The sequence below is a fragment of the Pseudonaja textilis genome, chromosome 4, assembly GCF_049901715.1.
Source record: "Pseudonaja textilis isolate UNSWEBS1 chromosome 4, rPseTex1.2, whole genome shotgun sequence".
In the NCBI taxonomy this organism is placed as follows: Eukaryota; Metazoa; Chordata; class Lepidosauria; order Squamata; family Elapidae; genus Pseudonaja; species Pseudonaja textilis.
In genome coordinates this window covers 3466470-3494372 of record NC_141993.1, presented here as the reverse complement: position 1 = coordinate 3494372, position 27903 = coordinate 3466470, and the positions used below count along the sequence as shown (strand labels likewise).

Below are 27903 nucleotides of genomic sequence, written 5' to 3'. Positions count from 1 at the left end.
CCTTTATAGGAAATCGACCGTTCGTTTCATTTATGCGGCTGGATTGCAAAGGAAGTGAGGGTTGCATGTAAAAGCAATAATAACGGAGGCATTCTGATGAGTTACTGTTGTGACATAGGAATAAGGTTCCACGTGTTTTACGATCAGGATATTTACGAATCTCAGTCTTTGATCTGGACCTTATATATGTAGCTGGAGCATGCACAGACAAGACAGAGTACAAGAAACCTTAGGCGAATCCCAATGTTTGCAGGATTAGACACAGCAGGGCCATTCCAGGGCCTCCATTTCTGCTTCATAGCCCTGGAAAGTGCCCCAGGGAAAGAAAGCATTTATAAGCCTCCGTTTTGGGAGCAGGGCACAAAGCCCTTTCTCTCCAGTGAAATGTTTGCAGCTGACAGTTCATATCGTAAAATCACCCGGCATAGCTGGCAAAAATCTGCCACCTGTCATCTTTTAATTTACACCTCAGCTAAAAGGGAGTTTGAATTACAGCTTTCCTTCCAGACAGGGCAAACCTTTGAAACTGAGTTGAGACCATTGACTAGACAGGGAGTGGATTGGCCCTGATGGTCCTGGCAGGGGAAAATAGGCTTGGGGGGAGTGGGGGATGACCGAACACCCCTGGCACCATGCTCCCTGCTTTTACTGGTGCTTGATTTGTGAGCTTTGCCTTCACCATTGTAGCTCGTATCTTTTAATCACCCATTAAAAGAAGAGCCGCCTCTGGTTGGTCTCTGCTCCGAAGCACTCTTTGCCTTCTAACTTTTCACGTATTAAAAGATCCTGGCAGTTTGAGGGATCTGGATCTCACACTCTTTAAATGCAGGCATCCTCTTCTCTGGTAAACAACGGCAAGTAAGAATGGAAGAAAATTCAAATGGGCAGGCCAGGAAAGATTCGGGCAATTTCAACTGGAGCGATGGATGGATAGATGGAGATATGATAGAAAAATAGATACCGTAAATAAATAATGAGAGAAGAGAGAGAGAGAGAGAGAGAGAGAGAGAGAGAGAGAGAGAGAGAGAGAGAGAGAAAATATGTACGAATAACAGTGATTGATTCTTTCCTTATTTCTTAATCTTCAGTGACTAAATGACTGGCCATCCTTTGGAACTGTGATTCAGGTTACTGGCTTTGTGAGCACCTGAGTTCTTGGCCCAGAAGGTCCCAGAGGTGAAATCCTGAAATATATTGGAATATGAAGTTGCTCTGGGTAAATTAGTACATTGGTACATTAGTTGTTACAGTAATTATTAAAAAGAGGCACTTCCATTTCATATGGCTATTCAGTCTTTTAAACTGATTTAAAGGTTTGGATTAATTTGGCTTTTAAGTATAATATGACAGAAATTTCTGTGACTCAAAACCTTGCACTCTCTTCTGAGCACATCTGTTGGGTCCTCAAGTCTTATTTTATGGATGTTCTAAGTTGTGCATTGGTAGCAAGTAGCCAGGAATTTTGCTGAATCTGAACAAAGTCTACTGTTGTAAGGGAAGATATTTGAAAACTCTTTATTACTTCTCTCAAGAAAGGCATCACAAGAAAGAATAAAACTGCTGATTCTAACAATCGATGTCTTCTCTGCAACGTAGGACCTACGGCTCAAATGTAGTGTGAAAAACAGAGCTGGTAGTTCTGTCTGCTTCACTGTTGCTTTGATCGGCATCCTGCTATGAATATGAGGGGGGGAAATAATGCCTTTATTTTGAAGGCGCCTGTCAGGGCTTGAGATGTGCATTTTTCTCCAGTTCTTCAGCAGACAGGGCTGGCTGTTTGGAGTCTCTCAAGAAATCTATGATACTGTTTTTCAATTGGATAAACTTATGAATACCAAGTATGCCTTGCGTGGCCAAGCAAAATGGCAAATAATGGGTCGATGGCTCATGTAACCCAGTGGGTGGTAAATAATTTCAGAATCAGTCCCCCCCCCCCCACCAAAGAAAACCATTTACTTTAGGAAGATGACCCATTTACTTTCAGCTCCTTCCATTGTGGTACTGTATGCTTTTCTGGAAGATCTGTGCTCCAAATGTTTTCTTCCTTGGGGAACCAATGGCATCACTGGTTGCCCTGCCTGCCACGCCGAGTTATCCAACCATGACCCTGGCTGCCTCCCCTTGTCCTGTGTCCTGAGGTCATCCCCACAATACCATTACGTCTCCTGGTAACAACCGTGTCTGCGTAGGTTACTTGGCAGTTATGGAAAGGGTTTATCCCTGCCTCCTTCTGGATCTTTCTTTGACATCTCAGTTTTGCCTACCATCCTTGGAAATTCTTGGCATTCTTCCATTCAAATACTGAGACAGCCATGAGTAGCTTCCAAAATCAGCCACAATACACATTCCTGTTTGGAATAGCTTTAAAAAACAATTTTTTTTTTAAAAAAGTCTTGCCCTCCTGGTCAAGTTTAGTTTTGCATTCTTTTATAGACCTTGCCATAATATCTGATCATGCTGCTGTAATACTATGCTTTTCAGCAAGCTGATTTAAGGCAGTATATGCCATTATGATATGATCTACCATTTTAATTACAAATAATTAACCAGTGGAACAACTTGCCTGCAGAAATTGTGAATGCTCCAACACTGGAAGCTTTTAAGAAGAGATTGGAGAGCCATTTGTCTGAAATGCTATATGTTTTTTTTTGTCTAAGCAGGGGGTTCGACTAGAAGACCTCCAAGGTCCCTTCCAACTCTGTTCTTTTATTCTATTCTTTGATCAATCCACCCACCCAAAAAAAGGTTTTGAAATTTTCTTTTTCAAGTTAATAGTATGTCAGTAAATGTGAAGTGTTTGAAATATATTTAAAGCTTTTACATAGGCTAAAATTACAGCACATGCTTGGCAGAAGCAGCAAAAGGAAGAAAACATTACTGTAGTCATTTGGAAAGGCAAGAAAAAGGAAGCATTGAATATGTATGTGATAAATTATACTGTGGAACTAAACAAGGCCTTTCAGGTCTGCTAAACTGGCACTTGATCAACCACATGAATATTCATGGAACTGTATTAAATAAACAATTGGGGAACAGCAGAAACCTGAAAAATGTTAGCTTCTCAGCTGAAACAACACAGTGCAAGATTCTCTGGGAAAAATAATTGAGGGGCAATTTTTGGATTTCTATACTTGTTTTGCAGTTCTAAAGAGATGATAACAGGTAAGCAATTGGAAAGTTTTCTGTACAGAATAAATTTGGCAAAATTTTCTCATGCTTATTCAAGGATATTAGTTATATATTTAATGCTACAGGAGACATTTGACACAATTAGTTTTATGAGAGTCAGAGAGGCCCCAGTGCATATATTTATTTTTTAATTTATTTATTTTGATTTGTCAATCACTTACAAGATAATAGGTATAAGTAAAAACATAGTTATGAATACATGGATACATATAAGAAAAATAAGAAATATACAAAAGAAACAATAGGACAGGGACGGTAGCCACGTTGGTGCGTTTATGCATGCCCCCTACAGACCTCTTAGGAAAGGGGTGAGGTCAACAGTAGACAGTCTAAGGTTATAAAGTTTTTTGTTTTTTTGGGGGGGGGGGGGAAACCACAGAGTCAGATAGAGTATTCCAGACATTGATCACTCTATTGCAGCAGTCGTATTTCTTGCAATCAAGTTTGGTGCGATTAACCTTGAGTTTGTATCTATTATGTGCTCTTGTGTTGTTATGGTTGAAGCTGAAGTATTCATTGACAGGTAGGACATTGCAATGTATGATTTTATACACTATACTTAGATCGGACCGAAGGTGGCATAGTTCTAGGTTTTCTAGGTCTAGAATTTCAAGTCTGGTGGCATAAGGTATTCTACAACGAGTAGAGGAGTGGAGAACTCTTCTTGTGAAATATTTCTGGACTTTCTCAACTGTGCTAATATCGGATATGTAATGTGGGTTCCATATAGTTTTCCTAGAGAATGGCACTAACAATATAAAGAGACCTTAGGTCCTATAGTGTTAGATATCCAATGAATCCTTTATATTTTGCGGTCCTTGGTGCTCTCTGAGCTTGGGTGTTTTTGTTTTGTTTTGATTTTTTGTTTGTAGACATTTCATTACCCAGCTAGGTGACATCATCAGTGCTAGCAGACAGTGGATATAAGTTTATGATATGAAGGTCCATGTAAGAATTATTCTGAATTTGAGTAAGAGTCCTTATGCAGAATGTCACGGTTGAAACCCAAATCCAATTTTATTGCATGTGTATTCAGGTCCTTCTCTGCAACCTAGAGATTACCTTGGAAGGCAACATACGGTTGGTTGCATCCCACCAACTGGCTTTCACCCACATAAAAATAGCTCATAAAAACTTGGAGCACTGAAGTACATGGACATGAAGTGGCCTACTTTAAAATATATTCCACCTTTAAGAATGGCCTTAGAGGCCTGTGCTGAAATGACGAAAGATGGACTATATTTTAAAGGATGCTGCTTTTGTCTCTTCGATACTCAAATTTGCCTGGCCCTTGAAAAAGAAACCACTGCATCACTGGAATCATGTTGAATAAAAAAAAGCAGTTCATGGGTATGAATTTGGGTTTCTGATCGGTTAATAAGCTGAAGTTAAAATATCTGTATGGCTGGCATTTTATGAATATCATTTCTGCCCCAAATTCCTCAGACAGCAACAAAAATAATAATGTTAAATCCCAGCATTATAATTACTTATACTATAACACGCTGAAGAGTTTGAGGCTCTGAGAGATTTAATTACTAGGTTTGTTTTGATAAAAAAGAAGAAAAGGAATATATACAATTATTCCGATTTATTTTCATGACATTTTGCTCTAAATCAAATGAATTCATGGTTAGCATAAGGGGGAAAGTGTCATTTAATAAAAGAATATGATTGTTCCAAGCATGTTTCTTAACTGTTAATTTGGAGAATTGAAGCTGTATTATAAAGAAACATTTACAAGGGTTATGAAGCAGTAAACTGTAAGGTTTACTCCTTCATAACCCTTGTAAATGTTTCTTTATAATACCAGCTGTAAGGTTTACTCAAATACAGCTCTTCAGTCTGGAATCCTCACTGTATATCAGACATTAACAGCGAGTCCAGACATATTTCATGAGAAGAGTACTACATTCCTCTGCTCGCAACAGAATACCCTATTATCACCAGGCTTGAAATTTTGGGCTTGGACAACCTTGAACTAAGCCACCTACGGTTGGACTTAAGCATAGTACACAAAATTATCTGCTACAATGTCCTACCCATCAATGACTACTTCAGCTTCCACAGCAACAATACAAGAGCACAAACAGATACAAACTCAACATAAACTGCTTCAAACTCGATTGCCAAAAGTACGACTTCAGCAAAAGTGGTCAATGCCTGGAATGCACTCCCTGACTCTGTTGTTACATCCTCTAACCCCCACTCCTTTAACCTCAAACTAACCACTATTGACCTCACCCCATTCCTAAGAGGTCTGTAAGGGGTGTGCATAAGTGCACCATCGTGCCTCTCGTCCCTGTCCTATTGTCCCCATTTATTCATACCTATTTCCTGTATTCTAACTCATGTTTATACTTATGCCTATTATCTTGTAAAGCGATTGATAAATCAAGTAAGTAAGTAAATAATAAAATAAAATAAAATAAATGAACACATATGGGATCCAGTAGTAGATTCAATTTTTTTTTGCTACCGGTTCTGTGGGTGTGATTTGGTAGGCGTGGCAAGGGAAGGATACTGTAAAATCTCCAGCCAGAGGTGGGATTTGCCCGTTCTCCGAACTACTCAAAATTTCCGCTACAGGTTCTCCAGAACTGGTCAGAACCTGCTGAAGACTGCCTCTGATGGCATCTCTTTTAACCACCAGTGCCTGGGTGTCACTCAGTTCTGAATTGTAAGAAGAAGCTGACAGTCAGGTGGTGTAGAAATGGATGGGAAGGAAAGAGGCGCTTCCTATACAGCTGGTAGGTTGCCTTCACTTAAGCAATGATAAATGCACGAGGGAATCGGCTGCATGCATAACAAGACCATAAATATGAAGCTTGTTTAGTGGTGGGGATGACAGGAAAATACAGAGCTGATATGCTACATTTTATAAATTGTGCCGATTTGTTTTTTAAAAAAATTAAGTATGTTTGGAAAAGATAGGCAGTCACAGGGATAATTTAACTCTTTCCCAATGCTCATTAATCTTAGCTCATTTCACTCTCAGAAAAACCATTTTTAATTCAATACAGACCACAGTGGCATTCTAAAAGGGGGAAGTTGGAAGTCTGGTTTTAGTTTAACACTCTCATTCCCAAGAAACAAGAGCTCTGAATTACAAAATGGTTGAAGATCAATAGCCAAGTTTTGGGAAATGTCTACAAGAAAGGAAGAGACTTTTGTCCTGGGTTCAACCATTCTTTTTGTCAACACCTCCAAGTTTTGAAGCTCAAGAGAGTGATCTGTCTGTTGGAAATGTCCTGGAGGAGCTGGAGCATTCATTTGTTATATTTTGGTCCCAAAAATACAAGGGTGTCCACATGTTTTTAAAGTGGTTGCTCCTTGCGATAGACAGACATCGTTCATCAAGGATCCCCCCTCCCGCTCCCGCCGCATATATATTCTGTTATTTTATTTGGTTTTCTCTGAATCAATCTTCCAGTTTGCATCAGTTGATTTAAAGTATTCTTTGCAAATGTTTGAACGAGTCTTCCTTGTTCAGAAAAACAATGGGGAGAACTTTATGAAAATTTACTCAAATTAGGAGAGTTCACTTCTTAAATGGACACTACGTGTAGCTTTCTTGACAATAACAGAATGGAATTTTGAACAGACTTCAAGGTATTTTATCCAGGATACAAATTTCCAAGCAGCTTGCTCCTTCTCCTCCTCTTCTTCCTCCTCTCTTCCTTCTTCCTCCTCTTCCTCATCCGAACGTATTTTGCATGATGTACTTTAGACATAAAGGCATTATGTGTAAGTCCATCATGATGCATCATACATCGTAATATTAATGGTTAAACTTTAGACAATATGACCTGTCAATAGTTATACTGAAAGATTCGTTTGTTGTCTTTTGTTTTTCTTTTCTTAGAAATAGTATCAGATGTGAAGACACATATAGGGACCTGTGTTTAAAACTCATCCTGCCTGCCTCAAATAGCCCCTGCCTCATTTTTGCATATTGATATCTGGTAAACTTTCAAAATTTGCATTTTATTAGTGTTGTATGTCAATGATTGCATGACCTTTGTAGATGCCATATGATCAATCCATCTTTCAAAATGCTGGTTTTTCCCTTGACTTATTAGTTTTCTGTTCTTATTTTGGTAATGAGGATCATCACAACATTTTTTTTCTTTTTTTAAAAAAGGAACATCAGAAATCAAGGGAGACATGCATGCTGTATTAATTGTATTAAAAAAATTAACTATGTATGAACAGTATTTTTTAAAAACGCCTTTTTAAAAAGGAAATGGTTAATGATTGATAATTTTGATCATTTAAAAGCCTGGTAAATGGGAAGTCATGTTGAATTTCTGGTTTAGACTAAGAGGAGGTTCTGAGGACTGGTCCAAGTATCAGCCTGGTTCAGTTATACTTATCTTTTTTGAAATTAGCTAAAGTTGACTAGCTGTGACCATCTGGATGGACAATTTTCACAGCAGAAGGTGAAACTGGAAAAGCCACTCTTCTGTCTGTACTTGAATTCCCGGATTGAAATTCAGCCTTTGTTTGAAACACTTTCCCCGTGTTGGTTTTCAGTAAAGCAAAAGAAAATGTAATGTTCACGAAATGAGGATGGAGTAAACTTAGCAACTCTCAGGAGCAATTTCTTCGCTCTAAACCTTGTCCAGAAGAGCCAGTTTCTAACGAACAGATGCTTCTTTTAATAATTAAAATGTATATCCTGAAGAATCGTCTCTTTCATTCAACTCCAGGCCTTTGTTTCTAAACAATGATATATTTTTTTAGAAGGAAAGCCACAGAGATTTTAAAAGGTCAGAAACAGGGAAGACTGAAATTCCCTGCTGTTGGTGGAGTTGCAAGGCGGTGGGGAAACACCTGCCTGCTTCGGACTGGCCTTTGATGTTTAAAAAAAAGGGGGGAGGGGAATTATTCAGATAGACTGAAGGGTTGATTCGTAACACCTGAAGACAAATAGTTGGTGTTCAATTAAACTGTAGAGCAGCTTTGAAAGACACTCAAGCCGTTTGTGTGTGTTTTTAGCCTCCAGGTTGTTTCTGCTGCATATAACTTTGTATAGGTTATACCAAGAACTAAGTAAGCTTGATGTACGCCACTTAAAACTTGTAACTTACAATTCTAGGGATGTCAACTTCTACAGATATCCACTTAGCTCAGAATACATCCACAACTGACTTGTCGGGTAACCCCTTTGAACTTGTAACAATTCAAAACCTATGAGGCCAATCGGTAACATCCCCGAGCAAATGAAATTGAGATTAAAAAACAAGGAGCACAATTTTCAAGATTTACCAGACAGAGGAATCCACCCCTCCTGGGAATCCAGTGTGAAATCCTCCAGGATACGAGGCCTTGTTAACATGGCCTTTTTGGGGCTGGTGTTGTATATGTGCTCAAAGCTCACCTGGTTTCCTTCAAAATGATGGTAGGTGTTCCTTTGCTCCCATGTTCTTGTTGAAACTAAACTTTTTAGTTAAGCCCAGCTTCCTTCTGGGTATTTCTTCACTGTTTTATGATCTTAATAAACTCATAATAAAGGTTCAGTCAACTTGCGCTTGGGTATGGGTTGTGTTAGACAACCTGGGGTTCTCCAGACAGACCCTTTGGTCCTCAAAAGCATGGAACACGAAGTGAAAGGATCCTTTTCCCTTTTTAAAAGAATGCATTTCCATCCCCTTGTAGCTATGAAAATACCATGAAGGTTTGCAGATACTACAAGAGAAACACGCAAGCTAGAGAGGTGATGAGAATGAAACACCCCTTCTTTCCACAAGTAAGCCGAAAAGCACGGGGGACGGGGGAGAGAGAACCTGGACAAAAATTAAACAATAACCTTCCTAGGTCATTTTCAGAACTTGATATAATTGGCCACAGAAGTTTGTATGATATATAGGACAGATACAACTTAGGTCAGTGTTTCTCAACCTTGGCAACTTTAAAATGTGTGAACTTCAACTCCCAGAATTCCCCAGCCAGCCCTGTGGGCTAGAGAATTCTGGACGCTGAAGTTCACACATTTTAGGGTTGCCAAGGGTGAGAAACACTAACTAAAAACTAGGCAACCGCCACCCTATGTTAAGTTTTTGACAACCTGCTGTCCAAGACCTCTAGGCGAGAGCCTTCCAAGGAACCTACCCAAAGGCAGATGCAGAGAAAAACATCCATCCATTTTATTATTTTCCCATTACCAAAGGGCATCCTGGATACATAGCACAAGGCCAAGACCCGCCCCCATCACCGCTCCAGTCAAAGCCAAGCACCAACCTGCCCAACCTGCCAGCTTCCGTACCCGATCGATCGGCCAGGGAGCCCAAGGACTGGCCGAGAGAGAAAAGCTCTGGTTCTGGCCACGTTGGCTTGTCTGCTGGACAACTATCCCACTGGCTCTCCGTGTCTGGGGGTGGGGGGGGAGAGCTCCCTGATGGAAAGGACAGGATGGAGCCCATCCAGAAGATGTGGAGAACCGATTCACCTGCCCTGGGTGGACCTTCTCAAGCTTTGGGTCCCGAGTCTTCTGCCAGGAGGCAGGTGGAGCCAAGCCTTTCCCATGCACCTCTCTGCCCTGAGCTCTTTCACTCGGAAGGGGGAGAGATGGTCAGCCAGGCTCAACGGTTCATCGCTAAGCGACCCCGTCTTCGTCGTCTTCTCCTCCTCCTCCCCATCGCCTTCCTCTCTGAACTGGACATAAATCAGCTTGCACCGTGACTCCTGGTGAATAACCACCCCCCTCCCTTGCCCAATTCCCAGGGAGCAACCAGGATGCTTCCCCTTTCCTTTCCTTTCTCTCCCACCCACCAGGGGTAACTTTTCTTAGAGCTCCTGGAAAGGAGGCTAGGAAAGACGGAGCAAGCCAGCTCCGTGGAGCTTATGACCTGACGGATGGTCGATCACTTTTCCTGACCTTCCGAACCGCACCTGATGCCTGCTGTAGAGAGGTTTCATCCTTACATCATGAACCTCCTGAGTACAACAGTCTAGCAGAGTTGGAAGGGACCTTGGAGGTCATCTAGTCCAACACCCTGCTCAAGCGGGAGCAAATATTAGCCTCTACCTGGGAGGGAACTCATAGCCTCCCGATTGGGAGGCGAGATCTCCACCATTAGGCCACCGCACCTAGATATCTCTATTTGCCTCTCAGCAGGATCATAAAATCCAGCAAAGAACTTTGTGCAATTGGCTTTTTTTAAAAAAAAAAGCTGCTTAATGATATCATAAATATATGGCCCTTGCTGTAAGTTTTTAAAATGTAAGTCTACATCAAAAAGTCCCTTTACCATTTCTAACTCCGATCCTGGGTCTTTTGCAACCCAAATACACCCCTGCCTTTTCCATTCTCTGTTCCTGTCCTCTTCCAGCCACTTTCCGTTCAGAGGGTAGTTCTGGATAACTCGTTGTTTCTCTCTTATTCTTGCCTTTTGTTAACGCAGAACAAAAGAGAGTATTTGAAAAAGTAAAATCTAAATTAAAAAAAAAAATCAGGATGACTGGAATTGTGTATGTAATGCAAAATACATATATTTATATATTTTCCTTGGGGTTTTTTGACTCCAAATCTACCCCTTTAAAGTTATATCACTGCCGTGTGTGCTAAAGAAATCACGTATTCATATGGGGGACATGTGTCTATGCCAGCGAACTCCATACCTAAATGTATGTGGACACTGAGACAATTATAAAAATAAAAAGGCAGGCCTGCATCCATCTATTTTCAAAGAATCGTATAAGGAATGGAAGTTTTCCACCAACCGTCATTTCTTGGCAAGGGGGGCAGAAATGGATTATACTCTGTATGCTGCGATCAAGTTTACTTTCTGCTTTGGAAAGAAAACAGGTTTCTTCTCAAAATGTCAGTGTTGGTCTTCAGACAACCTACGCACGACATCCTGCAATTCAGCTGATATTTCACGGGAAAAAGGGAAAGGCCGCTCATGGGGAGCACGGTCGCTCTAATCATCCAAAGCCCGCCCTTCCTCATCCTCAGGAAGGCTTATGTAGGACTCAACGGCATTGTAGAGGAAAGGGTACAGCTTGACTTCTGGCCTGGAAGTAGAGCAACATCTGCACTCCTCATTGTAGTATCGAAGCAACAGCTTGTAAACATCTCCTGGGAAATGCAAAGAAGACAGAGAGAAAGAAACAAAACAATTACAGACAGGGAGTCTTCGACTTGCAACCACCAACGGAGCCCCAAATTTCTGTTGCTAAATGAGACATGTATTAAGTGAGTTTTGCCCCATTTTACAGCCTTCCTGGCCACAGCTGATTCACTTAAAGCAGGATATAAATAAAAACAAGCAAGCAAGCAAATAAAAAAACTGCCCAACTCCAAGATGATTCTGGGCTGACACACGAATTAAAAGTAGACCCAACACACAAATTAAAAGTACATTAAAGGCCACATAATTGCACAGATCGAAAGACAACTCCCCACTAAAAATTACAAACTGGGAAGGCAATTCCTAAGGGTGTAGGAGACTACTACTCCATAGCCTCTGGAGAATGCATTGCATTGAGAGCCTGTGGAGATACATTAGGATGTGTAAGTCCCCTGGTCTTCAGCTTCTGTTCTCGTGGAAAGCACGTAAGCTCCATTTATGCAGCCGTAGGGGTGGCCAACAGTATTAAGTATCTGGGGGTGCAGATAAGCAACAATCTGAACTGGTCTCTCCACACATCATCCTTAGGGAAGCCTGCAAACCAGTGTCTACATTTCCTGTGTGGGATGAGGAGGGGACCACATTTTTCTCCTTCTGTCCTGGCCATTTTTTTACAGAGGCACGATTGAGAGGGTTTTAATACATGGCATCCCTGTTTGGTTTGGCGGCAGCCATGCCTCAGATAGAAAGTCCCTACAGAGAGTAGTGAGGACAGCGGAGAAGATTATAGGAAGCTCGCTTCCCATTATTCAGGATGCTGATTATAAGCGCTCTGTGCTTAGAGTTCAAAACACGTCCACCCCACGCTCTGCTTCTGTTTCTCCCCGCTGGGAGGGGTTTTGGAAGTATTTCCAGCAGGACTACCAGATTCTGTAACTGCTTTGTTCCCTATATGCCATCTATCAGGCAAACTCACAGGATTCGTTCCTCTTGCCATGTACATCCGACCTGGACTGTGTTGTTTCTCTGTGTTGTCTAATATATGTGGGTATAGGCATGATTTTGTACTGACTGACTGATGATTTTGTCATACTTATGTCGTGTATATTGGAGGGGGTGACCGTTTGAGACAGGGCTGGGATTCAACCGGCGTTACTAGTGGTTCAGTGATTACGTTCTGCTGCTCTTCAGAGCTACCAGCTCTATAGAACTGGGCAGAACCGGTAGCATCCAACCCCTGCTTTGAGAGTTCTATGCAACGAAATTTCATTTTAACGGATGCCGATTAGAGTACCTCCAAAGTGACAGTAAAGTCTAAATTCTAAGTCCTAGTCAAATTTAATTCACCCAAATTTGACTTGTCAATACCAAATTCTTTTTTTTTTTTTTAAATTTATCCAAGCTGTTTTCCTTGACCTGCAGTATCCTAGTAAGCCTTGCCCACCGCTCCTTCTGTGCCATCAGCGGTGCTACCAAAGGGAAGCAGGGAGGGTGGGGTAGAAGATACGTACCCACCGCTTGGCCCCTGTCGCTCAAAAACATGTGCATGCTGTAAATGTCTCTCATCAACTCAGCATCTCCAAAGGTGAAATATACCACGTCGCGTCCGGCCTCGGCAGCTGCTAAGATCTGTATTAAGGCTAAAGCACATGAAGACAAGACAATGGTCAACTCAGGAGGAGGAGGTGGGCAATCCCATTTTTCATCTGGAGTGGGGCTTCCGCAACAGGCGTTCCTGCACTGAGGCTGCTTCTCCAGCTCCAAGCAACCAGACACTGGGACTGCCTTCAGGAGAGGTTGTCCACGTGAGGGATGGACAAGGTGGGCTTGTGCCGGGAAGATCGAAACTGTTGATGCCACAGCAGGGAAGGCGGGCAGCTGCTTCTCTTTCGAGACAAGGTGAGCAAAGAGGAAGAAAGGCTGGGGGTCACTTTCTCTCTCTTTTCGGATGTTTCCCTATGCAACAGCTGGTGTTTCTACAACTCAACCTTAAGTGAATATTTTTACCTATTTCTTTGTTCAAAATGATAGATTTTTTACCTTGAACTGAATTAAAAAGTGCGTCCATGTATGAGTGCAAGACAGCATCACAGCCTTTAATGGAGCGCACCCCTAAATCATTGGGGTACACGTGAGATCGATTTCCAGTAAGAAATGTGGTTTTAATCAATTCTTCTCTACCGGCTCCCTAACCGAGCTATGACACAGGCTATGAATTCGCTGCGGCTTCAGTAACTCGGTTCTCAGGACTTTCCTTTCCTCTCCAAGGAGCAAAGATGGTGACAGGAAGATGACCCAGTGCTAAGGAAGAAGCCATTCAATTCCTACACTTAGGGTAGCACGACGAGGACAGAATAGCGGAGAACGGCAAAGTGAAGTTAATTTACAGGTGATGACCGTAATGCTGAGCCCAAGGGAGGGGACAAACACATTCAAAGTTTCCATTCCTTTTGCACCCACAAGACCAGCTCACCATGAATTCCACTGACTCTTCTCTGCCGCCTATTTGCTTTGGCCGTTAGTAGTTCAGGTTCTTATAAAGAGCTGAAGCTTGCAAAATAAACCTTTACATTCATTTGAACTGCCTGGACGTCTGACTCAGGGCTCACGCAGAATTCAAATGTAGTCTGGAATGAGGCTTCAGGACAGCTGAAGGCCTCATTCCGGACTACATTTGAAGGTAGGTCTAGACCAGGGGTGTCAAACTCAAGGCCCGGCCCGCGGGGTGCATAATTCTGGCCCACGGGAAACGGCAAAGGACACGGCCCGTGGTGCTTCTGCCAGCCTGCCAGGCCCCGTCTTCACTTGCAGAGAGCTAGCAAAACAAACTAAAAGCAAAACCAAACTAAGGAAGAAATGTTTCCCCTTTGGCATTTGAGCACGCAAGAAGGGACAGGAAAGGAGAAAGGGAAAGAGGAAAGAAAAAGAAGGAAAGAGGGGAAGGAAGAAGAAAGGAGAATGTAGAGAGAAGGAAGGAAGGAAGGAAGGAAGGAAGGAAGGAAGGAAGGAAGGAAGGAAGGAAGGAAGGAAGGAAGGAAGGAAGGAAAGTCCTGCCTTAGCACTTGTCCACCAGCAGACGCCAAGGCTCCTCTGGAGGACAAGGGTTTGGCGCTCTCCCTGGTCTCACCTTCACCTGCTGGAGACAATGGACCCCCCCCATCCCAGCCCAGTCTGGGCTATCACAGGTGCCCCCAACATGAGGTCAAGCTGGCCACGCCCACCCCAGGCCTCCCCAAGGTCAAGCACAACTCTGATGCAGCCCTCCATGAGACCGAGTTTGACACCCCCGGTCTAGACAACCTAGGGAAGACCAAGCACATGACCAAACCACGCCCTTCCCTCTTGCGTGGAGAGACATGGCTTTCCCCGAGTCCTTCCTCCCATCCCGCCTTCGGTTCCTCGGGTCCTGCAGCCCAGAAGAAAGAAGGGGGTCACAGCCTTCGCCTGCCCTCTTTGGGCTCTTCATCCCTCTCGCCTGAAGAAACTGCAGAAACGGCAAACGGTCACGGCAACCCAAAAGCCCCCTGAGGTTTAGGCGCAAGGAGAGTCCCATTTACCTTTCAGTCTGGAATCTCCTCCAAAAGCACCGCAGCCCCAGTTTCCTGTCGCGACCGCTGGAAGGTGATGCGGAGGGACACCAGGCCGAGAGAAACCACAGAACGCCTGCGGGCAGACAAGAAGCTCACAGCCCCGGGCAGGCTCGCTTTCCCAAGGCCATGCCACAATTATGAGTGGGTGGGTTTTTTTTTTTTAATATTACATTAAAGGCACAGCCGAAAAGAAGAAGCGGGGGGAACCTGACAGGGCAAGAGGGATTATTTAGAAATTACTGGCCTTGTTCAGCTCTCTTCTAATTTTCTCCGGAGCAAACTGATCCAGAAAACGTCTGAAATGAAAAGCATCTATAGCCACAATTTCTGTGCAGCGTCTCTGCCATTCATCCCTGGCAAAAGGGGAGGGAGAGAGAATATTGTAATGCTAACTGGTATAAGCTTAGCCATATAAACAAGACAGATCCGCGTTCATCTCTCAAGGGATTAACCGAAGCCTCAGAGCACAGAAACAAGCATTAGGAAAAGGCAATGGCCAACTAGATTACTGATAATCTGCATTAAAAATCGGAGAAGGCAGATGAGAAGGGAGAAGACAAGATATTTTGTCTCCTGAATATATTTCACGACAAGAACGTCAAATCTGCCACACTCTTAAGGAAGTCCAGGATTGTCAACCACACCCACTAATTGCTAATCTGCTATGTAGATTATCACGGTAACGGGAATGCCACAGGTCCAATTCAAGGAATAAATTCTTTTTTCCTCAGCACTGTTTTACACTGAAGCTCTAAATTTCAGGCAGAGCCATCAAATCTTGGCCCACCATCTGCGTGTTTATAATGAACCCTGGACACGACTGATTATTCAAAACCTCCCAGGCCTAGGCTGGGTCCGACTGGCCCTAATTACCCCATTTGCATTTAGGAAGGGAAAAAAACCCCTAATAGATATGATGGAAACGGTTCCAGAGGGAGCTCAGACTTTTTGACAAGTGTGAAAATTAGCCATCCCCCCCGTCCCCCCGCACACATTAAGATTTGGAGGGGGGTAAAGGCAGGCAGGCGTGTTCTTCTTGGTTATAGTCTCAGCGTTGGGAACCTGTCAAAATACAAACTTGGGACCATGAAGATTAATGAAAAGAATTACACAGCACAGGAAGGAGAAATCCGGCTGTGGTTTGCAGCTGCGAATGTTTCGTTTTATTTGTCACATTTTTTTCCCCCCACAAACAGGTAAGAAAGAAGACTTTTGAGCATTCTGGTCAAAGATTTTGTAGCTGTTCAGTTTTTAGCACAATTTCCAAGAATTGGCCTTTTTTTTTTTTTTGCTTGTTTTGTTTTTAGCCACCAATGATCCATAAATACTGTGTTAAAACTACGGTGTGTTGATCCTTTAATGCTGTTACACTTTTGTTTTGTTGACTGGTGCAATGTAATGAAATGAAACTAACTTAAAATAAACATAAAAATCCAAACAACCCCACAGGATTCATCAGCTAGACTGCAGTGTTCCCCAACTGGTTTTTGAATGGCCTCCATTTTATGACACGTATTCCACCGGCTAACTCCACATGTCCTGAGACTCTTTCTCTGCCCTGCCCTGCCCTGCCCCGCCCATCGTTCTTGGGGACCAGTTATATCTTTCTCAGCTCTTCGCAAGTGGCTCTCAGACGGGCCCTGGGTTCTCCCAACCTTTTCGTGGTCAGCTTCCTCCTGGAAACACCTGACAAGGGAAGCTCCGCTCAAACTCAAGTTCCGCTGGGGAGTTGTGGAAAAACGACAGGATCCTGATGGTCCCTCCCCCCATTCTCAAGTCCAAGGAACCCAGAGCCCAAAGGAGGCGCTTCTAGCGTAACCGGGATTTCACAGGATTTGTTTTTAGGGAGAGGTGAAGAGTCCAAACAATGGTGAGCAGTTAGTAGGTGTAGAATGTAGTGCAGGAGAAGGAATGAGACAACGATGACTCCTTCCTTTGGAGATCAGAATGGGCCCAACCCATGAATAAATTCTTTACTATTTTAAAATGTTTCTTTAGTATTTTTACTAGTAATATTTTTCTAATTATAACCCACCCGGGTGTTTGATGGAAAGGAGGGGGAGGATATAGAAACCAAATGAATGAAGTGAAAGAGAGAAGAGCGAGAGTTTCCTGCTTGGAGGAAACGATGGCCTGGATTTCTTCTCCTTTCTGTTGCAGATCTCCCCAAAATCATGTCAAATACCAACCCTATGATTTAAAGTTAATTCGGAAGGTCAGAATTTTACCTGGGCCTGTCATCTTCATGGCTCCTGGCCCACTGGTAGGTTTCTGCATAGCCAGTATATTCACTGTACTGTTCAGTCCCTGAATGAAAAATATAAATAAAATCACGGCATGAAAGCACTCGTTTTCAGATGCGCCTTTTCCTTCATTCTCTGGATAAACATTCGCCTTCTGGATCCTGGATGGGATAGTATTGAAAAACGGACACGCAGAAGATCGATGCGAAAGGAGAAGGCCCCTCCGCTCTCCCCAGGAAACGGAGCACATTCGGAATCAGCGTTTCAATTCAAAGATGTGTAGACTTCAACTCCCAGAATTCCCTCGCCAACAGCACCATTTGGAACTAGAAAGAAGTATTTAAATCCACGCAAGACTGTTTCTCAGCAGACTTGAGTTTCTCTTCCTGCCCCCCCCCCTCCAAAAATGCACTTGGGTCCGATCCATTGACTCAGCAAATTGCTTGAAGGGGCTCTTTGGAAATGCTCGGAAAGGCCCACGGGAAGACCTCTTTTTGAGCTGTCAAAGCAGACAACGTTTTCCCAATTTTCCCAGCTCTCACAGTCAGCTGACTCGGAATAGGAAAAACACCCCCTGGAAATCCACCATATTCATAAAAGCTTCCTATTGTATTAATTTTAAATTTTAGAGTTATATAAATGAAGCACTCGGATGTATTAATTTTCACATTCTGTCTTGCAGCTATCAAAGCAAGAAACTAAATATCCCAGAGTACAATTATTTGATCATGAGGTCCTTTTGATTCATTGGTGGGTTAGGAAAGAGATCTATTTGTGTTGTTGTTTGCATGACTGATCTCATATTTGTTACTGGGAAGATCTCAAGCAGATGCCAGTCAATTACAACAAATCTAATTTCTTTGCCATTCCTCAGTCTCTTCTGCAACATTCAGCAGCAGAAGTCCCATCCATTAGGCCGCTGAGTCAAGATACATCATTGAAAAAATGTAATCTACTAGACAGATAGCTGCACACAGCAAAAGCCTGCTTAAGCAGAGGTGGAAGCCAGCCAGAGATCTAATGAGGAAGATGAAGTGCTATTTTCCATTAAGGGAGCAGAACACTGCATGACAGATATTAATTAGAAAACACCAGAATAACTGAAGGACTTTGAAAAAGAATTTTACTTTGGTTTGCATCTTAGAAGCTTCACCTTTTGGATGTAGGGACCAAAAATGTTTGATTTACCCACAAGAATAGGTTTTAATCTCTCTCTACCAAGCTTTGCAGGATCATCAGGTCCTAATATGCAAACAATACTGACATTTAACAAATAATTCATAAAGATCATGAGATTATTTTCTAGTCGCCACCTCAGCCAAAACTACTTCCCATTGGGAAGATTTTCATACAGATGAATGATGGAATTATAATTATAAAGTACTCTCAATCATACACACATTCATAGTCATTTGAATCGTTGTTAAAGCCTATCAATTTTACTTATGTTTAAGCAACACTTTAACTCTATGGGCAATTGATTCATTTATTCATTGTCCTATTAACAGTATCTTCAAATCAATGTAAACACAACCAATTATTTTTCTCACTTGTTTTCCATTTTCTGTTTACTTCTTCAGACTAATTTGCCAACTTTCAGTGCCACTGCTTTTTTAAAAATGGAATTTATTTTCCAACCAAACCGAAGCCTCTATACGAGAGTTATTTAGCAGTTACTGAGAACATCTTTCTGCAAATTTCTTGCAAAAACCCCACAGCCATGAATCCACTTAGGTAACAACCTCTAGACTGTTTTGAAAGATTGTCATATTTCTTATTCAATAGCTCACACAGGAAAAGTCCCTGTGACATACTCAGCCTCTAATAAAAACCACAGGCCCTTGCCAAACAATGGGAAATGAGATTCCATTTTCTAAATCGATCCTCAAAATTAAATCACCATATGCATTAGAGGCTAAAAGCTGCAAAATGCTACAGGAATGGCCCTGCTAAAAATGGCAGGATTCTGTTCTGGTAAACCGAGAAACTATCCGCTTCTTTCATCATTCAGGATAAGCAATCAATTTTTGTCTAATCCATCGAGGATTTCTCTTCTAGGACTCATGAATTGACTGGTCAGTTTTCAAGAAGGCTAAACCTTGCAGCAAAGGTGAACTTCTCATGGTTCTCTTTAATTAACCAACTGTTACGTGGATAAAGATTTCCAGCTGACCTCGGCTTTCCCAAGAAAACTCTTTTACAGAAGGACCAGAAATTCTATGAATTACCAAGAAGACCCAAACTAAAGATGGGAACAAAATAAGGGAAATAATAGCACCAACATCTTCAAAGTGAACTGTGAATCTAGATAACTGCTCTTTTTAAATGTTTGCCTGATTGCGGAAAGGAAAAGCTAGTTAACTCTGAAAAATATGGCTAAGGAATCCCACACTGTAGAAAAATAACAGGCGAGGCCCTTTATTTTTTGCAATACAACAAAAATGAATAAAGGAGAATATTTGTAGCTCAGGGTTGAAATGAGGGCTCTTCCTCAGTGCTCTTGGAGAGGTTTCATTACCCAAACTCAGTAACATCCTCTAGCACTGATGTTCATTACTACTACCAGGCTCAGAGCGCACCAAGGAGCCCCCACCACCAAGACCATTCCAGACCTCACTGCATGGTCCCAATTCTATAGCCTGGACTCGCCCTCTAACCTTGCGCCTGTGGATCTCAGCTGGGTTCTGGAATCCACAGGAATGGGGCCCCGTGACACACCTGTGATGATCAGACACTCGTTGTGATCCAGGACCTCCGTAATGAGACGAGAGACAATCAATTCTGGGTTGATTAAGAAGCGGATTTCTTCTTGCACCAATCCTGCACCAGTAACGCCCCCTCCGACAAAGCGGTTGGCAAAGTCAACCTGACAAGATACGTTGAACGTTAAATTTCTGAATATTTGCCTCTGAAGCGTCGTTGCTCAAAATACCCAACCATTAAAAACCAATATTATCTTTCAAATATTTAGTCTGGCTACAGTACATCCCAGCAAGGCCGTTTGCTTTGTTTATTCACGATCGGAAATCTGGCAAGCCGAAACAGGACTGGCGATGCCAGCTCTCGGGTGAAAATGTTCTGGATGCAGTCAAAAGTGAATGTACTAAAACACAACAATGCAGCCGGATGTGTTTTACATTCCTCTTCCCACAGAGCTACAGTTTTTGAGCGGCTGCTTCATGATCAACAGGTAACATGATCAACGGGCATGTTGATGTTTAATGCACATTTAATTTACAAAATTACATTACTGGAAAACTGCTTTATTATTTCAAGCAAAACAAAACAAAAAAACCCCACCACCGCACACCGGGCTCAGCTGGAAAATGGATCCTGCAGTTAGAACTTTTACAGCCTCAGAGACTTAAGGTATGAAAGACCAACACCTGAGACAAAGGTTTTATTTTATCAATTAAGCTTACTGGCCACCCCGCTTACCATAATAGGGTGGGATCTGTTATTATTCAATCAACGCTCGCCACTGCGCTGTCCCTCCACTGGGGTCCCAAGCCAGCGGACGCAGCCACAGCTTTGGGCCCTTACAAAAAGATGGGAGGATTGGGGCCAACCACACATCGGAGGGGTGTGTGTGAGATGTTCCAGAGCCACAGCAGAAAAGGACCCTGCCAGTCAGAATAATCGGCCTTGCAGGACCCTCAGCAGTCCCCCTCCTCATCTGTTGGCACGAATGGGGTGGACCAACCCCAGTGGGGTGAGAGGGTCCCTCAAGTAACCTGGGCCCCTACGGGCCGTGGTCTTCCCTTCCCCCCTGAGCCCCTCCTGACCGGGGTGGCCGTCCACAGCAAAGACATGGACTTCTGGCTTTATTACATTTATTTTGTACACTGCAGCAGTACTCAAAGTACACTAATCAAAATTAAAACCCATAAAAAACATTGTTTGAGCACAAATGGCTGGCCCTTTTCTAAGAACCTCTTCATCAAATTTATGACCGTCCGCCACTGAACCAATTTAGTTAAGTGGTAACTAAAAACTGGCATCAAGATGGCTTCTGGCACTACATCCACACAGTATGTTTCTGCATATTCTCCAGTCTGGAGGATGTTGGGGTATTTTCATGAGGCTGCGTAGGAGACAAATTTCCTCATACTTTTATGCCGTTCATTTCAGTTGCTTCTCTAACTCCAGGATATGTGACGCACAATCTTCTTAATCGAACGAATGTTGTCTCTTTGCAAATGCCCTCAACTACAGACTTACTATTTTGGTTTATAAAGTGCATGTCACAATCACAACCCACTTAAAAAACAACTAAAGTCAAACATCACCATTAAAAAAGAAACACCCGTAACCCTTCGGGGTGCTTTTGGAGAGGGAGAATTTTGAGCTGCATCCAAAATTTATTTACCGCAATTGGTTAGCTTTTTGTTCATGACTTGCATTTACAGGATTCAAGATGTTTGTTATGAAGAAGATCCCACTTTATTCCCCACAGTGATAATCCCACAAAGCTGCTTAGATTGATGTTCCTCAGCCTTGGCATCTTTAGACATGCGTGGACTTCAATTCCCAGAATTCAGAAGTCCACAGGTTTTCCATTGCCAAGGTGGAGAATGAAACAGTTTACACCAAGATAGAGGAAGTGGCTGCTCCGTGGTGAGATTTTAGGGTTAAATGCAGACCCGAACCTTGATTTATCCGGTCTTAGTCCAGCGGGTTCACCACTCACTCGCTTTGCTCTGAATAGGACGAGCATGCCCAAATGTTTAAGGAAAATAAAAGGATACTCGGAACACTTATTTATTTATTTGGGTTCAAAGCGGAAGAGAACAAACAACAGATGTAGGTCAGAGTACTTCACACACTTTCCACATTCTCCTCTCTCCGGCTTGCAAATATACAAACAATGCCTAAGGATTAGGGACGAGACAGGCTCCTTATCAAACTGTTCTGGCTGACTGGTTTCCAGGTCAAAATTATTCCCTCCCACAGCGGGGGAAGCTTCCTGAACTTGCTGAGCTGGTCACCAGTCAGGGCATAGAAACACCGCTCTCAATTTTTTATTATTATTATTTTTGCTTCAAAAGGGCAAAAACTGAAAAACTGGCAGCCTGTCACTCCCCTAGCCTGCGCCCCCACCCCCCCTCTCCGAGCACCTGTCAATCTTCACCTGACCTGGGAAAAAAAACAAAACAAAAACCCCAAACCCTAAGCTCCTTCCAGGTCTTCTGACTGTCAGTCAAAAAGGGCCTTTTTGTCAAGACGGGAAGATGGGCCGATGGGCATGTTGTGAGGTGTGATATAGCTTTGACACAACACAGCGCAGAGCCGGTGTGTAGGCGGGTACAGATTCTAGGCGTACCTGGAGCATTCCCTGCCCGTTGCTCTCAATCGTCCCTTCGTAGGTGACATGCAACCTGGGCATCTTTTTCGGAGACCTGTAAAAAGAAGCACGTGAAAGCAACACGCAGGGTGTGTGTGTGTGTGTCTGTGTGTGTGTGTTGGTCCTCATCTGAATGCGCTCCGGGTCCATCAGTAAAGCAGCTGTCACCTCTCCAGCTGACGGAAGTCCCCAAACGGAAGGGAATCTGTACAGAGAACAGGCTGTGCTGCCTGCAGGTTTTCTATCCAGGCTGTGCTGGGTCTTTTTTATTTTTATTTTTTTTTGCTTCCACCCCCATCCCCAAAGTTGCATCATGAGGATTTGGGTGGAACTGCCAGCCTCCGAAACCAGCCCCCTCACTTGGAGGCTGTTAGGAATAACATAGGTTACCTAACGTAGTTTGGGTAAAATAATATATATAAACTATGATTGTAAGTTTAAGTGTGTGTCACTTTAAACTGCAAAGCATGTAATTTTGGGTGTGGTGTGAAACCACCATAAGAGGGAGCAAGAGAACCTGATTGATTGCTGGCAATTACTGACAATTACTGGATTGCATGGTTTGTTAGCTGCATGTTTCCTCTACTGCTGAGTTGCTGAAAGAAGAGAGGAGTTTTTGAGTTCTTCATATCTCTACTGCGAGGAGATATATCACCGGACTGACATTTGTAAGTTTACTGACCTCTCTTTTTCGACACTGGAATTTGCAACTGAATAATCCCTGGACGGACTGAACTAGTGAATGATATATGGACTGTTTTGACTATGATATAAATCTTACTGGAATAAACTATTTAATTAGCACTGTGTATCTGTTTTACTGAGTGTAAGCTACAAAAACGTTTATCTCACATATTTTGCCTGCCTGCCTGCCTGACTGCCCTGCAGATCCTGCTAGGGTGTATCCCTAACAGAGGCCAGTCGGCAAACTATGAATGTGAATTTCATTGGGCCCAACTGGAGAAGCCCCCAGTGGCTGCCCAGGGCTGATGTATAAACTTTCTTCCCTCTCAATGGTCTTGTCCGTATTAGGGCGTCCAGCCGTGGCAACATTAAGACCTGTGGACTTCAACTCCCAGAACTCCCCAGCCATAGCATAGCTGGTTGAAGCCCACAGGTCTTAACGTTGCCATGGCTGGGTAGCCCTGATCTATATGGTTCTGGACAGGTGGAATCAACTGCCCTTATATATCTTTAAGCACTTGTTATGCCCGTTCTTTTGAAGTTATTTGGGCAACCTTATTTCTTTTTACGTTGTTTGTTCCTGGCTGGTTAACAACCCTGAAGTAAGATTCAGACTGGAAATACGTTGCTACTTTGCTTACTCATTATACAAGATGTTACTTTTAACTTGTAACACCCTTTGTTTGAATTTGCATTTTGAATCTGATTCTGGCGGAGCTTTCACTGTCATGAGTTGAAACAAATATAAATAAGGACAGATTTGATTTGACTTACCTTTCCCATTCTGGAAATTCCTGCAGACACTGTCTGGTAAATGTCACAAGTCCAGTGGGTCCTTATAAGCAAACAGACCGAAACGGATCAATATTAGTGTCGTCCCCCCGCCCCAGTGCCTCCCTGCACCAGACGGAGCAAAGCTTTTGGGGAGATTCCCTCCCGGTTCTGTCCTGGGAAGGGGGCTGGGGCAGGTGGCAGGGGGCAGCCTGAATGCAGTTCCACGTCCACCAGGGACGGAGAGGAGCCGCTCCAACCACCTGCCAGAGGAGGGCAGAGAAACGCTTCCCTGCCTCTACTGGGTGAGGTGGGGAAGGGACTGAAGGCCAAGTTCTAGCAGGCAAGGCGGAATTCAGATTCCCCCGGCAACCTCCACCCCAGGGCGGCAGGGGAAGGGACCGGCTGCCCACATCGGTCGAGGAACCCGACTCAACTCAAGTTGGTTCATGGCAGGCAGGCAGCTCCTGACTTCTGGCCCCCCGAACCCCCCGCTCCCACCATGGCCAAGTCGGAGAGTTTTTCAGTGACTATCCCCCCCCCCCCATCACCCCCCCTGGGTCCTACAAACTTTCTGGCCCTCCGTCGTTAAGTGAATCACTGCCGTTGTTCAGTTAGCGACAGGGTTGATAAGGGAACCCGGATTCCCCAGGGACTCTCCATGCCAGGAGGCCATCCAAGGGGACCCAGGAGAGGCGGCAACCGTCGTTAAGGAGGAACCGGCTGCCAAGCGCCTGGATTCCGATCGTGGGGCTGATGCAACGGTCGTAACTCTCTCCTTTTCGGCGCCATTGGGACTGTGAACCGTCACTAAACAAATGGCCGGTAAGTCCAGGGCTGCCTGTTCAGCTCATTCGGTGGCCATTCAAAGCTACAACGGCCCCGAAAAAGTGAGTTAGGGCCGTCTTGCAGGGGGCCCCCACCCCCAGGGTCACGTGATCAAAATCCTGGCGCTTGGCAACCGACTCCTATTTATGACGGTCACAGTGCCCTTTGGCGCTGGGGAAGCCGGATTCCCTTAGCCATTGCGATGCATACTAAAGAACTGCGGGGATTCACTTAACGATGGGGGCAAGGAAGGTCATAAAATGGAGCAAAAACTCCCCCTGCAGCCATAGAATGAGGACCCCCTGCGCGGTCCGACTTTCCACGCCCGTGGCAGAGAAGGGACCCGCTCCCTGGGGCCCAGGGCTCCCAACGCCTTCCCGTCTTTTCTTTACCCTCCTCTTCCTCCTCCTCCTCCTCCTCCGCCCAAGTCCTCAGCCCCCCACCCGGCTCAGGGGGAGGAAGGGCTGGCTGGCAGCTCCCCCCCCTCCCCCCAAGTCCTCCTCACGACCTGCCAGTCATGAGGCCAGGCAGTTCAAAGGTCACAGCGCTCCCCCACCACCACGGGAGAGAAAAGGGGAGGAAGGGAGCCACTTTTACTTTTTTCGGTGACTCTTCGGAAGTAGCAAAAGAGGGTTTTCAGCTTCTCGGGCTTCCTGGGAGATCGGCCCTCAAACAATCTGCAAAGAAGCAAGGAGAGAGGACCGTCACTGGGAAGCAACCAAGCCGAGCAAAAGGAAGCCGCCTTTCTCCAGGCCCACTTCAGAACAGTCCCTGTCGCAACTTCCCCGGGCTCTGCCCTCCCCCCAGCCTCCTGGTACAGGCCAAGGCCCTGCAGAGGCTGGACTTGACCCATGGCTTGGGGGCTTCCAATCCCCCCCCGTCCGCCCGTCCGTCTTCCCCAGGGGCCAGCCAGGAATCCTGAGAACTGAAGTCCACGGCTCTTAAGAGTTGATCTGATTGACGCCCCCTTAAAACTTGCTGCGCCTGCCGTCCAAGCCTTTTGAAGCCCAAATCCCTGGAAGACTCACAGGGCTTTTGACCCAGAGAACATTTGCAGGGAGCCAAGTCGTGAATGTTAGTTTAAGGAGAGGTCCAAGTCCACGCCAGAATGCTACATGGTGGGTCTTTTGTCTGTGCCCCAAATGTACTTTACCCAGATTACCTGTATCCAATTGGTTCTGCCTAACACATCTCAGGGCCCCTGCCGGGACTCCAGGCGACATCCCGCTCCTCTAAAGGGATTGTTGGAACACACTGCAGAGGGGCTCTTCATTGGGGGCCCTTCTTATTCGGCTGTGGAATTGGGTCACAAGGGTTCCTTTCTTGTGCCGTTTTAAGTCGTAAGTACAAACTTTGAATTTTTTAATGCTTTATTACTTTACTATCTATTTTTCCATGTGGTGCAAGGGGTGCTTTTGTATTCTTTTTTTTTTTTTGAGCTTTTTGCTATGTAACACCTTGCAAGGGAAGGAGGCGGTTTCTATATTTTACAGGTGAAAATAAGACAAAAGTAAGTCTGCCACCACTTGGGTCGCCCTTTCTGCATTTGTTTTCTTGGCCATGATTATATAATATTAATATAATGTAATATAATAAATATAATATAATAAATATAATGAAATATAATAAATATAATATAATATAATATAATATAATATAATATAATATAATATAATATAATATAATATAATATAATATAATAATATAATATAATATAATATAATATAATATAATATAATATAATATAAATAATATAATAATATAATAAAATAAAATATAATAAAATAAAATAAAATAAAATACATTAAATTATATTGATTTTGGCAATAAGCATTTCAAAATATCCCCCTTGAATATATCGATACTAAGCTAGGTTCCTTCAATGATTTTATTTTTCTGATTAAAAAAAGAAAAGAGATTTTGTCCTTCAGCCATTTCACTGTGCAAGAAAACACGTTTCCTTGTTGCATTTCAAAGCTTAGAGGAAAAGAAATACCCTCATAAAATTCTGGAACACCTGTAAACATAACTATTTTTAGCCATTAAGACAGCACATGCTTTTATATCCAGCATGTTTTAAACTGCCTTCCAGCCATCTGAACTTAACGTGACTTGATTTGATTTCACACAAAACGAAATGCATTGCAATGGCCGACGTATAAATGCAATTTGCCTGGAAGGAGAAACGGTGATGGCTTGAGAAGCGGAAGAAGGATGCCTCTTAAAAGACTCTTCGCTAATAGAGGCCAGAGGTAGTAGCAAAAGAGATTGGGGCGCCCACTTTCACTTCTCAAACCCACTCTTGAAATGTGGAGTAGGAAGGGATAGTGGCACTCTAAGGGTAGCATCTCCCTAATTCTGTTGGGTAGAAAAGAACACTAGATTTTAAGGAAAAAACAAAGTCAGATTTCGACAGGTCTGTGGAGATTCTCCGTCATCCAAGTCGGGGCTGCCCCCAAGGTGCTTTATTGTTTCAAGAGGCAACTGGACAATGTCCTTTGTTTCACCCAAGAAGCTTCTTCGGTGAGGAGGAGGAGAAGCAGCTTCTTGAGAACTGGAGACACTTCTTGCATAAGAAGTGAAATTGTCTCCAAGGAAAAACAAAGGAAGCCCAATTGCCTCTTGAACAGAAGAAAAACACCTTTGGATCAAATTTCGAGCTTTCAAAATAGGAAGGCAAAAAAAAAAAAAGTGGTTGAAATAATGCTTTCACAGATGAGACTTGGGAGGTTTCCTAATCCAACCCACATCCAGGGCAGGAATCCACAAGCCACCCTGGACCAATGGCTGTCCAGGCCTTTCTTGAAAAGCTCCAGAGATGGAGCCCTCCCCGCAGCTTTAGGTGGCGGGGAAGGAGGCTAGTTCCATTGATTAATAGCTCTGAAAGCCAGGAAATTCCTCCCAAGTTTAAATTTTGGATCCTTCACTGTGAAGCTTCCACCTATTGCTTCTTGCCTCGTGCTCAGATGCTGGCGAGGCCTCTGCTCTCTCTCCCCTGTGAGAGCCCTTCAGGTATTGGGAGGCTGCTATCGTGCCTCTCCTCATCCTTCTCTTCTTCAAACTAGACATGCCAGCTTCCTGTAATTGCTCTTCATAGGATTTAGCTTCGGAGTTCCTTACTCCTCTGATGTTCTCCTCAGCACCCTTACTTTGTACTGCGGTGACCAGAACCGGGCAGA

General features: G+C 43.7%; 1 protein-coding gene across 1 annotated transcript in view; it reads right to left on the bottom strand.

The window, feature by feature from the left end:
* Nucleotides 1-9316: 9316 nt before the first annotated feature.
* The window catches only part of PARG (poly(ADP-ribose) glycohydrolase), a 42987-nt gene continuing 24400 nt past the window's right edge, over nt 9317-27903 (bottom strand). Inside the window, 9 exon segments of the mRNA XM_087932135.1 lie at nt 9317-11272; nt 12776-12904; nt 14822-14927; nt 15099-15207; nt 17083-17161; nt 19816-19963; nt 22421-22496; nt 23900-23960; nt 25322-25401. Coding sequence (XP_087788261.1) covers nt 11115-11272; nt 12776-12904; nt 14822-14927; nt 15099-15207; nt 17083-17161; nt 19816-19963; nt 22421-22496; nt 23900-23960; nt 25322-25401 — 946 coding nt within the window. The 3' untranslated portion in view covers nt 9317-11114.